General features: G+C 35.1%; 2 protein-coding genes and 1 pseudogene across 2 annotated transcripts; 1 reads left to right on the top strand and 2 right to left on the bottom strand.

Annotated features, from left to right (window-relative positions):
• Window positions 1-644: 644 nt before the first annotated feature.
• On the bottom strand, window positions 645-2194 carry LOC122583782 (annotated as a pseudogene).
• Window positions 2195-6779: 4585 nt separating this feature from the next.
• LOC122582605 (probable boron transporter 6) lies at window positions 6780-11862 on the top strand. The gene is made up of 13 exons (XM_043755019.1): window positions 6780-6883; window positions 7062-7144; window positions 7325-7517; window positions 7655-7793; window positions 7899-8064; window positions 8214-8380; window positions 8647-8820; window positions 8943-9038; window positions 9122-9238; window positions 9357-9673; window positions 9760-10039; window positions 10764-10907; window positions 11690-11862. Exons 1-13 carry the CDS (start codon window positions 6780-6782, stop codon window positions 11720-11722), a joined length of 2013 nt encoding a protein of 670 aa, XP_043610954.1. The 3' UTR covers window positions 11723-11862.
• A 315-nt stretch (window positions 11863-12177) lies between these two features.
• Window positions 12178-13376, bottom strand: LOC122583938 (dehydration-responsive element-binding protein 2B-like). Its single transcript, XM_043756311.1, has one exon. It carries the CDS (start codon window positions 13341-13343, stop codon window positions 12360-12362), a length of 984 nt encoding a protein of 327 aa, XP_043612246.1. The 5' UTR covers window positions 13344-13376; the 3' UTR covers window positions 12178-12359.
• Window positions 13377-13689: the final 313 nt, after the last annotated feature.

Here is a 13689-nt window from a genome sequence, read left to right as displayed (position 1 = left end):
GACATTGTTCGTGTACGCACTTACAGAGGGTTTCTACTTTGGAATCTCGTTTCCGGAATCTTTTACATCATGGAGGAACTCGTCTACCGCAACATGGTTAGTTTTCTTGTATTTATTTTAAGTCACTTATATTGCATTGCATGGAGATTCAGTCCGGACATTAAAACTGTTAATTGTTTCCTAAAATGATACCATATGTTTTTAATAGTTGCTAACGGTTCATTAACACACTTCCGCTGCTTACTCCGTTTTTATAATTTTTGATTTGTCACTCAAACTTGGTTTGTCACCCAACCCATTTTATGTTATTCGGTTAGTGAAATCCCAACATCAAATACTTTATTAACATATAATGCAAAATCAATTAGTCAAAACAAATTTAAACCGACTAGAACATAAACTCCATATATTACCAGAAATTCAATCTCTTAAACAAGTATTAGAGTCCAGCCATCGTCATCTCCAATCATTTAGCAGTATGTCCTTGCTAAACAACTTAAAATACATTTGGCACAGTTCGATCTGGTTATAAGTGAAGACAAACTAGTGGTTGGGTTACAACTTTTATTTTATTATTAATGAATATACCATATTTGTGTAAAGCTTATTTAGCCAATGGTGTAAAGCTTTTGGGATGGAAGTACTTAGACAAATGTATGCTCTTGCACCAAATCCCATAGCATACTAACATGTTTCTCATCGGTATGAGTTGCACCTATAGCAGCCGGGATCGCGTAAACCCTTTCGATCATCGTGTGGGTCATTTAAACACGCCCTGTCCCGTTTAACGATTCCAATAACTGTTTGTTCACGGAAATCTTTGTCCGTACTTTCATTAGCCATGTGATATGCTAATCAGGTCGATGGTGAAATCCTAAAACATACCATAGCAAAGTTTCTTGGAACCACAATCTCAAATTTGGTATCGATAGACAAAAGTGTTTCAAATTGTATAACCATATTCATGTGTTTCCTTATGAACTCTCTTATGTCAGTTACACCATAGCTTCTGAACACCATCCATAAAAGCTCAAAAACGTCAACTTAGAGCAATCTACGATTGTTTATACTCTACTACTTGTTTGGACTCGCTTGCTTTATTCTTCAAAAGCTCAGGATCGGTAGAGAGAGCCTATATATGTAAGGTCATTACGATTTTTGACCCAAAGGCAGCAACAATCCAAAGAGGTCAAGAACCATTTATGTGGGTTAAAACTAAATGAGTATGAACCTTCAAGACCATCAAGAAAGTGACGAAACTCTGGGCATATGCATGCACTTCCTGCGTAAGCAACATCCACATGAACCCATATATCGAACTGGATAGCCACCTCACACAACCTCCCCAATGGATCCACTGATGTTGTTGGTGTTGTTTCTACATATTGTGAAGCATACGTATAGGTATCAAGCCGAAACTCTGGGCATATGCATGCACTTCCTGCGTAAGCAGCATCCACATGAACCCATATATCAAACTGGATAGCCACCTCACACAACCTCCCCAATGGATCCACTGATGTTGTTGGTGTTGTTTCTACATATTGTGAAGCATACGTATAGGTATCAAGCCTGCTCTAACATCATATTCGATCTCTTTCAATAATGCATCTGGGGATAACTCAAGATTCATCGACCTTTTCGTTTGGATCACGCGAACCTTGTCAGGACTTATGCTAACTACTTTTTTTGTCCGGCAGTAATTAATGTGCAAAACAAGCTCTCACAAGTACTGCCATGTATCACACCACCGCCACCACTGTCAACAGAAAGCGAGTACGATTTAGGGAGTTGAAGAAGCTTCAAAAGCCATTCCATGACAACCATCTCAAGCTCGATGGCCGTGGGAGAAACGAGCCAGTTAAACCCTGTTAGAAGCATTTCGCCTAGAAAATTTCCGGTGCTTCCATTGGACTGAAAATAACCCAAAAAGCCAGGACTTTGCGAATGAGTTATGCCTGGAATTATGCCAATGAGTTATGCCTGGAATTATCTGCTTCTGGACATCTTGCAATATGGATTCGATAGGTTTAGGGTGTAATGGTGCTGACTTGGGCATAATTTCGGTTAAGAAGCTGGGTTTAACTTGACTACAAACGGGATATTTTCCAATATTCGAGTAGTAATCGGCCAAAAACTCAACCACCATATGGTCTTGTTTCCTGAACTCCTCAGGATCTAGAGGATACTTCATCAAGCTAATTTTGGTTTGTTCAACAGTATTGTATCTACCCATTAAATTGAAACAAGCAATTAGGTAATTTGGTATATATGATGCTGAGCTGTGTTATGCTTTAAGGTATGAGATTGTGTTTGATTTATATATATGAGTGATGAAATGTCCCAATTGGAATTTTGGAGTATGTCTAGACGATTATGATGTGTGTTCTTTTTGAATCAGCAAAATTAATTAATTCGGCAAATAAAGACCTAAAATGAGAATTAAAAGGAAAAATGATTAATAGGTGAAAACCCGTATCATGTACCAACTTGGTACCCAGAGCGCACAACATATAAAACTCATGTCCGATAAAACACCATCCTTCACACATGGAGCACAAGATATATTTCTTCTAGTTGTTTTTTATGAAGGTTTGGATATGTGATCTTTCAGTTTTATTCCGTGGGCATATGTGTCGCACGCTAATTTGTACCCAAAGTGAGAATTGATACATGTCATCTTGGGCTTCTTAACAATACTTCGGTCATATTGGGTGGTACATAAATTTCTTGACGTCTGTCCTAATGGATTTAGGTAACAAAATGCGAGACAAAAATTCTTGGTATTTTTGACAACAGTAAAGTAATTTGGATTGAGGTATTTTTGAACCTTTCTTTCAATAAAAAATTTTTTAAAGATCTTTCCATGTTAGTAATATTTTTAATTTGGAGATGAAACTGTCTCTAACGATATGATAAACCCATCACAAGTTTTGATTAGTTTACTTGTACCACTCGGTGATGAATTTATGAAATATAAATTAATAATTTATGCAGAGTTGATCATCTATATTCTTAATGTCATATCCAGAAAATACTACTTTTTAATAAAACTCTTATAAAACTTATTGTGAGATGAACATTTTTTACATAAAAATAAGAAAGCCAGCCAATCAAAAAAGGCTCTTATGTAGTTATGAATATTACTTTTCTTTCTTGTTTTCGTTTTTCATGAAATAGTACAATTATTTATATTTTTATCACATAAATATGAAATATTAGTTTGGTTAATATCTAATTGAATGACATGTGGATTATACTTTAATATTTTATTATTTTTTATTATCAAATTTCATGATGATGATTTCTGATGTCTATTTCAACTCAATTAATGCATTAAACTAATGTTAACAAGGACATCCTATGGCATCTATAATTATTCGTGGCGCTATAGAAACCCATCATGATACACCATATATAGGATACCTAGTAAAGTCAATAACATGCGACATATAGGAGAATCGAAGTTGATAGTTACCAAATTAATGTACGTATGCAGTATTTAACTATTTGGTGATAAAATTACTGTATGGCGCGCACCAATCATTCGTGGCGTCTTACAAACCCATTGTGACGCGCATTATATATATAGGTGAGCTATCAAAGTCAATAAAAGACAAACATAGATGAACCTAAGTCAATAAACGTAATTTTACAATCGAGTGACCATACATCAATCTAATATACGATGATGTTTTAAAGTTAATAAAAGACATACATAGATGTACCAAAGTCAATAAAAGTAATTTACAACCAGTGACATACTTCATTCCAATATATAATGATGTTTTTTTACATTTGTATTTTAGTCGAATTTGTCGGTACCAACAACGGTTCACCTGACCGGTTAAACTTGCTTGACTAGCCAACCTATAGTTTCATAAACATTGTACTAATTTGTTATAATTCAAAAAACTACATATACTTGTAAATCCAAACTAAAAATAGATACAATGAATACAATATATATGTTTTAGAATCCACAAGATCATAATATACTTTAAGATTATACAACCTGTCCTAAAAAGAACAAGGTATAGTTTTTTCTAAAAAATCGGTGATGGATTTGAGTCGACTACATGGGAATTTACAATAAGTTAAACATAACTTTCACATATTATGTAAAACACATGAGATATACAACTATTAAGGGTATTCCATCATAAGTTTTACGGGGTTGCAAATAGATTTATGTAAAGCATATAAATTTTTTTGACTTTCAAGGTGGGTCAAATGACCACCTTGTTTACAAGATAGATTTGCGCTGTAAAGAAAAAACATTAAGTTTAACTTTCAGTTGGTTCAACTAGAAAACTAGATTATTAATTACCCCATATAATATGCGAGAAATATATATAATTAATGACATATGAAATTTTTATAATATCAGAAATTTTAATTATAATTAGATAATAACGATGTAAAACTAAATGTATACAACCAATATTTATTATGTTATATGATAAAAATCATATACAAAATCATAATTTAATAAAAACGTATTACATTAAAATGAAAATTTATTTTAAAAAAAAGTTAAAAATTGATTTTAAAGATGAAAAATGATGTAAAATTTTAAAAATATTAGTTTTCATAATTATATCATTAAATGATATTAACTATTAATGTATTCCAATTTAAATAATAAGAAAATAATTATCATTTACCTTTTAAATTAAATTAAATTTTAAAAAGTTAAAAAGAGATATATCGATTTAATGACTATAATTAAAAATTGAATTTTATTTAAAGGTCCAACTTTTTCCATTTTTAAATTAAAATTTCTCTTTTATATATCTATATCTATATCTATACTATCTTATAAAATATTTGCCCTTTTTAAAAATCTAAATTCATGATTTGAATTACTTAAAATACCCCTCTTCTTTATTCACTAATTTAAATATCATTATCTAATATACATATAATACTCTTAAATCTCAACCACTCATTTTTTTCTCTTACCTCAAATCTCAACCACTTTTTTTTTTCTCTCTCCTTCATAAATCATTTTATTCATCCAATTCATTCAAAATCTTTTATCTCAAAAACCGTATATCGATAAATTATAAAAACTGTATGAGTGTTCTTAAAATTTCATGCTATTTCATTAGAGATGTCATTCGATATACTTTCGACAAATTTTTAAATGCGAGGGCGGAGCTCGTAAGGATAAAGCATTTGACTATCACACTCTATGACTTCACCTCCTATGACTTATCACCCCTAACATCTCACCGTCGCAATGCACGGGCACTTTCTCTCGTATTTAAATATTGATCTACTTGAACTGTTCAACCAACTCAGTCGGTTTAAACCGGATTTTTTATAATACATGAAAAACTGAAAACAAAGCGATGAAATGAGTAACAAATATTTTTTGTAAGATCTCTTGGACCGGGCTTCTTACAGCCAAATTGGGCCCATAAGAAATTTTTTCGAACATTCAGTCCGTATACAATATCAGGGAAACCCCACCGTATAATGGTGAAGCCTTGCACGTACCCTAGACAACGAGATGTTGACAATGGGCCGCTAAAAATATTCGGAGGAAAAACTCTCAAAACTTGTGATCCTTAAAGATCGAACTCAAGATCTTGGATAAAACCAGGGATTCTCTGTAATCTCGGGGTATGTATGTTGTATCACTTCAACTTTAAGTCCATTAAATATATATATACATTTCTAAATTAAGTGCAGATCGACTAGACGTTACAAAGATGATGATCCATTGAGCTTGTATGACACGTGATGCCCACACGACGGTTTCATATCTCCGGCAGCATTTCTTTTAATAATAATAATAATAATATATAATTCTCTAGCTAGAATCATTCATTTATTCATTCATTCGATCGGTGGCCGGTGAAATAGCAAAAACAAATGAAATAAAAATAGATTTATGTATTTTGAATGCACGCCTGTCGTTATTTCTGGCCGGTATGTAATCATCCTCTCCAACTTGTTATACATATATACGTATGTATATATGTATGTACGTGTAATCCCTAGCTAGCTTTTATATATTTTTATTTATTTATTTATTTATCGTTAATCTAAAGCAACTTTCTTTTCAATTAACGTCATCGCTAATAATTGAAGGCGTGTCATTTCGTTTTTTTGTTTTGGTGAACATTATATTATTACCGAATTATTATTTATTTCATTTTGATAGGAAATTATTAAAGCATACGTTGTAAATTAATTCGTAAAGATTTCACATAGACTATCTACATGCAGGTATTTAATCCATACAATAATAATAATAATATAATGATGATATGTGGGTGATAATGATGATTTCTTATTAAATTAACGTTGTCTTTATAGATATGATTGAAGTGCATGCAATAATTCACATTCGATCTAGCTTATGATGATTAGCAATCAAATACTACTCCTATGTATATATATATATATATATAGTTAGCTAGTCCCAGTTACAGCTGATCGATCGATCCTAATGTACGTACGTACATATATATAGAAACCACGTACGTAAGTAAGTACTGATTTTCTTTCCTAAAATGGAACACTCATTGTATATTGTATATATATATATATATGCTTTCTAACCTATATATATAGCTTGATAGAAAGTAGTAATCTTTTTCAAGATTTTGTAAATCTAGCTAGGGATTAATACCGTCTATCTCTCCTGTTTTTTACTTTACTTAATGCTTAATTAACTAAGTATTCGGCAATTTTCTTCATTAATTCTCAGATTGTACGTACGTACGTAGTAGATTGAGGAGGAGTTGTTTGAACGATCATAGGAAATGGATACCCCTAAAACTCCCTTTAGTGGTATCAAGAAAGATGTTCGAGGAAGATTGCAGTGCTACAAGCAAGATTGGGTTGGGGCCTTAGGTTCAGGTGCAAGGTACGTACGTACAGTACTAGTATAGTACTACTAATTTTGGGTCGTTACTTATAATCCACATGCATTGACAAGTAGTTACTCAAGAACCACAGGCCGGCTTAATTAATATTATTACATATATATATGTATGTATATATATTGTCATTATTATGAGTTTGATGCATGATCGATTTTCCAGAATATTGGCTCCAACAGCATACATATTTTTTGCCTCTGCCCTTCCAGTCATAGCGTTTGGTGAGCAGCTGAATAAGGAGACAGGTACTCTTAATTAGATGACTACTACTATATATCGATTGTGTGTAATAGCTAGTACTATTCCGTGATTAATATAATTGAACAGCTGTACATACGTAAACTTGTTTTATTAATTGGTTTAAACTAGTAGAGTAGTAGCTAGGTTTGTGATGTGTTATAATGATCGAATTGGTGTGCGCGCAGATGATATCTTGAGTGCAGTGGAAACTCTCACTTCTACGGCTATATGTGGAATTATCCACGCAGTATTGGGTGGACAGCCTCTTTTGATATTAGGTGTGGCTGAACCTACGGTTATCATGTACAATTCTTTGTATCATTTTGCCAAAGATCGACCCGAGTTGGGCAAGGAACGATTTATAGCTTGGGCTGGATGGTATGTACAACCACCCCTATATAGCTAGCTTGTTTTTAATTATGGATCATCAGTATATATAATTAATTGAGCATATATCTTGAGTTATACATATATGTCCTTACCTACATTCTTTTTAATTTTGTTATAATTATAAGGGTATGCGTATGGACGTCCTTAATCCTATGTGTTCTTGCTATCCTCAATGCTTGCACGCTCATCACAAGATTCACAAGGATTGCTGGAGAGCTTTTTGGCATGTTGATATCTGTACTTTTTATGCAAGAGGCTATCAAGGTTACTAATTTCTCTTATTCTTAGATTAATGAATTAAGCCATACATATATATCAGTAGTGACGACAACCATTTAATTAACTCGGTTCAGGTTTGATTAATTTCAGGGATTAGTAAGTGAGTTCCACGTACCAAAAGGAGAAAGTGATACGAAAGAGGAGTACCAGTTTCATTGGCTATATACAAATGGTTTATTCGCAATTATACTGGCATTTGGTACCCTCATGACTTCCATGAAGACCAGAGGTGCCAGAACCTGGCCTTATGGTGTTGGTATGTATGTTAATGAATTGAAGATGCATGGGTCGCATATCTATTTAGACAATTATATACATCCTAGTATCTAAATTTTACTGATGTCTGTGTCTTTTTTACTCGTATTTTGTTTTAATATATGTAAACTATGATATTGGCAAGAACAGGGTGGGTACGAAGTCTTGTAGCCGACTATGGGGTTCCTATTATGGTGTTGGCATGGACCGCATTATCTTTTGCAAAGCACAGGGGAGTTCCTCGTGATGTTCCTAGGCGACTCTTCTGTCCTCTTCCTTGGGAAGCTGTAACGATATCCCATTGGACAACCGTCAAGGTATAAAAGAGAAACATCAGAATTAATTAGTCATTGCAATAAACAAATAGATGTGATCACTAAGGGGCCGTTTGGGTCAAAGATTTTAATGGGAAGGAATTTTAATTTGATGGGAAGGAATTTGAAATATCCTATGCTAACCTAACATGACAAGGAAGGAAATTTGAATTCCTTAATTTCCATCAAATTCTCATCGAATCTTTGAACCAAAGGACCCGTAAAGTTGCAACAACTAGAAAAATACTAAATATAAATGCTATTTGCAGGATATGGGGAAGCTGCCAGTGATTCACATTTTCACTGCCATAATACCAGCTTTGATGATAGCGGCCCTGTACTTTTTCGACCATAGTGTAGCTTCACAAATGGCACAACAGAAAGAATTCAATCTCAAAAACCCATCTGCTTACCATTATGATATATTGTTGCTTGGATTCATGGTATTCCGTTCTGTATATTGTGTTTTGTATATATTCATTTACATCGTAACCTTTTTCATGAACATGTGACTCTCTGATCGTGCCTCCCTTATTAATATCGGGCTTTGTGTGTATGACATTAGACCATGATTTGCGGTCTGGTTGGAGTCCCGCCATCGAATGGTGTCCTCCCACAATCGCCTATGCACACTAGGAGTCTTGCAACTCTCGAGAGACGGGTTAGGAGTGCAATTTAAAAGATCTTTCTTGGCAATTGTTTGTTATGTGTCATTCATTGAATGTTATGCTTCATGGTTTTCAGTTGATGCGGAAGAAGATGGCTAAGTGTGCAAAGGAAGGCATCAAGTTGGAGGCAAGCAAATCAGAAATCTATGGAAGGATGCATGCTGCCTTCGTTGATATGGATCCTCATAAAAAAGTATGTGTTGTATTGTATGTGATTGTATATTTGTATCCCATAAGGGGCAACTTAAAGAAGATAAATTGATTTTAAAAAAAATTTCTCATATAACTTAACAAATTTTATCTATCCAAAGAGTTCTGCAGACAAGGAGCTGGAAGACTTGAAGCATGTTATCATGAATCGTGATGATGGGGGAGACGCCAAGGCAAAATTTGATCCTGATAAGCATATTGAGGCTCACATACCAGTCCGGGTCAATGAGCAACGGGTAACAAATTTACTGCAGTCTCTCCTCTTGGGTTGTGCAGTCTTTGCTATGCCCGCTATCAGGAAGATCCCTACCGCTGTATTATGGGGATATTTTGCCTACATGTCCATAGACAGTCTTCCTGGTAACCAATTCTGGGAAAGATTTCTGCTCCTTTTCATCCCTTCTGGCCGGCGTTTCAAGTAAGAAATACTACAATCTTATGGGTTTGTCATTTTTAATTAGTATGTTCTTTCAGCCAACATTGTTGTGATAAATTTTTTTACAGAGTCTTCGAAGGGCCTCATGCTTCATATTTGGAGTCAGTGCCGTTTAGATACATAGCATTGTTCACATTATTTCAGCTCGCGTATTTCTTGCTTTGTTATGGAATCACATGGATACCAGTAGGTGGTATATTGTTTCCCCTACCATTCTTCTTGCTAATACCCATAAGAGAGCATCTTCTTCCCAAAGTGTTCCCCACTCAACATCTTCAAGAGCTTGATGCGTCTGCTTATGAAGAATTTATCGGGCACCGTGCTCACAATATGAGTCTTTCACGACGGGTATGCTATCAACTTTTAACATCACATTGAAGTCTAAATAAGTTCCTGTTCTATTAGCCAATTTTTGATGGTATACAGTATCTAGTATCTGTTATCTCAGGTATGAGGCACAAATATTGTTTTGGGGCCTAGGTGTGAGACGCAAGCTGAGGCTAGCGTCTCAGGAAAGCTGGACATATGATTCTTAAATTATCCCGAGGAAATAAGTTTAAGCATAACGTGTCTCTAGTTATACATTAGAAGGTCAGACAGGGTTGGTAAATGGTAAATCAAGTGCAGTTCAAACAGATACTTTTTGTTTAAGGGTTAAAAGCCAAATTAGGATGGTTTGATTCGCCAAAAGCTATCTGTCCAACTTCTAACTCCGTAAGAACTTAACGTTTTCTAAACAGTTACAAAAAATTATGCTATAAAAGTACTTGTAATAATCAAATCATCTGAAGAAAGTGATATGGAATATTATAAGCATTTGAACACAGCTTAGGCAACTTTCAACCCATTTGGCAAGTCCAGTCCAAATGTAATTTGCGTAAAGTAATTTGCACTTAAAATTCAAATAAACTCTAAATAAACAGGTCAATTCCAAACACAGTTTAAAATGTGTAAGATGTGTGCACACAATATATAGAAAAAAGCTTACCACAGCCATTATCTGAATTATCTAAGCAAATCATAGTTGTACATAACCACATTTTTAAAGTTCGTATCAAATATTTGTTTGAAGGTGTTTGAGCATAGTGCAGAAGGATCTGATGAAGATGACATGGATAATTACTTTGATGTGTCTTCTACGGAGATATTAGATGAGATGATCACTCACAGGGGTGAGTTGAAGCGAAGATCAAGTGTCAAGGACATGCAGTTTAATGTTAGTATATATTTCCTTTTTTTTTTAATCTCAACTAAACTTGGCAAATGGGCAGGCCGGGTTGGGTTACATGGGTGGTCTTATACAGGTCAGTCCGGCCAAGATGACCAAAAACACTTTATGGTAAAAAAATTTACTTCGTTTTATAAATAAACAGTGTACTAAAGTTAGTGGTTTGAAATTGGCTAACACGGTTCGCGGGTCTTGTAGAATGGATGGTTCTGGTACCGGATAGATTTGGTCAGTTTGTTGAAAAAGACTTAATTGTCCAAAGTTCTTTCTTATTCTATAAATGATTACTGAACTGGTGTAGCAGAGTTAAATTACAATTGGAATATTTAGTGGGTTTGGATTTGGGTAACGTTTTAGATGGGTGATCACGGTATGTGTTGGTGACTCTATCAGGTTGCCATAGTTACTGTGGTAAAAATAATTATACAAGTTATATTATTTTAATAATTTCCATACCCGGCCTTTGACTGGATTGGGCATTGTTGTATGCTATATTAATAATTATGCAAATTTTAAGTTTCAATAATTTAATAAATTTTATGCATTTTGCATTTAGCTTACATTTTGGGGGAATTTGACCCATTCGGACTTGTTCTGGCTTTAGGGTTTTAGTGTTAGGTAACCTTTTTCTCTGATGGGCCTGTTAAAGATGAAATATAACCTAAAAATCGACACACTCATAAGTGATGTGACCAAATTGTGTCTCTGTAAACATAAGCCAACCAAAATCTTTTGCAACAATAATTGATGCGACTATGTAAATGTTTCAGGTCCAACCTCAAAACGGTGATGCACTTGTCTAGAGTGGTATGATCATCTATGCATTTAGAAGACTATTTGCGAATCTTGAACCAAAATATTTGTAAAGATAAGTTAGCCTTATAGAATTGACGACTATGGAAATGAAACGAACATCATCCATGAAGCAGATTGAGAAAAAACAAGATAGTAGGATGTTATGTCTGGCTCCGTGAAAATCAACCTTATATTTCTTTTGAGATGACTGATTTCTGTATGGGAGCTATGAAATTCGTACAGCAAAAGATTTCTTTCAATAAACCTTGTATATATCACCCAATATTTTATCATTACAGAAAGGGAATACAACCATCTTTACAAGAATAATAATGACATCCATTTTGTAATACAGTATTATATTTTGGAATCTTTGTTTATATCAAACTTCTCGTAGTCTGCCATTTAGTGATGCATTGGTGATCTGCATATATAGAAGGCACTTTAGTGTTTCACATCTATATTTACACGATTGGACCATAGAAACTCGTTTTTGCAGACCGTAGCGTGGTTTCTTGTTTCTTTTTTTTTTTTGCATTTATATTACTAATTAAGGAGGTTACATAAATCAAAGTTAACAAATGATAACATACTTAGGAACGTACAAAGAATTCTAAATCCTAAAAAGTTACGGTATATATTATGTCAACCTAGAACTGAATTTACATAAACAAAAGGATCCCAATTGGAAGCATTGGCTGCAAAATTATTAGAAAATTGAGACGAAGCACCACCACCGCTGCCACCATCCATACTGTAGTCACACTGCACGACCTGCTGATGACCCAATGGCCAACCCGTGATTCCAGTTAATTGGTTTGCCGTGTCTTGGTTAGCCTCACTGGAAACGGGCCACATGGAATCCAAGAGACCTGTGTCAAACAAGCTGTTTGAAATATTTGAGACTTGGTTGCTTGTGTCTGCAGAAGTTGCTGTTAGCCATGGAATTTCAGTAGACCATGGCGCAGTAGTTGCTGCTGCAGGTGGTAGAGGCTCATAGCACCACTGCAACCCATCACACTGATTGGGACCCGCCGGTTCAGTGGCCTCATGGTGACGAGTATCTTGATCCTGATCAACCATCTGGCGGTCGGGGTCCACATGATCGACCGCTGGCTGATGATCAGGAGGGGGCGAGGTTGCCACGATAAATGCTTGTGCTTTTCTCTTTCTTGGATTTGCAAAACACATGGATTGCTTCAGTGTCATGTTAGTCGTTTTGGCATGGTTGGAGACGGTACTCCTTACATATAACTTAGCCTTGAGCGCGCCGATAAGCCCTTTCTCACCACTCTCTGAACCACATGCTTCCTCAAATGAAAACGGCTCTGCGTTCTCTGGCAAACACCGAACAGAGGTCTCACTGTTGGGCAGTTCAAAGTTGGTACGGGCGTTAGCCCCACGTAATGTTCTGGCAGCTTGGTCATATGCCCTGGCAGCATCCTCTGCAGTGTCAAAAGTCCCGAGCCATAACCGAACCTTTTGCAAGGAGTCTTTGATCTCGGCTACCCATCGCCCTGATGGCCTTTGCCGTACACCGACATACTTTGGGTGTCCTCTAGAGTTGGGCATCTTTCTTCTTCCCTTAACACTGCTGCCTCCTGCTACCGGCTGCATCAAGTTTGCCATGATCTCGTCTAGCTAGTTTATGATGATCATGGAAGTTGGATTATTTATAGTGCATAATGGAGCCTCATGAATCTAGGATTTTCAGAAGTGGACAAATTAGAACAAGTCAAAAACATGGTGTGTTTTTGGTGTTAAATAAATTATTAATAGATATAGATGCAGGCCATAGTTGTTGATTATACCGAAACATATATTTTAGACAATCATAAATGACATAAGAAAAGAAACATAGCACACAAGGGTGATGTCTTCTAAAATTTTTGCATTTTTACTTAGATATTGTAACTTTTGATAAATTATACTTTCCCTTTTCGTTTCCATGGACCAAAAACTCGTGTTAGAATAC

The sequence above is a fragment of the Erigeron canadensis genome, chromosome 9, assembly GCF_010389155.1.
Source record: "Erigeron canadensis isolate Cc75 chromosome 9, C_canadensis_v1, whole genome shotgun sequence".
NCBI classification, from domain to species: Eukaryota; Viridiplantae; Streptophyta; class Magnoliopsida; order Asterales; family Asteraceae; genus Erigeron; species Erigeron canadensis.
This window is presented reverse-complemented; position numbering and strand designations above follow the sequence as displayed.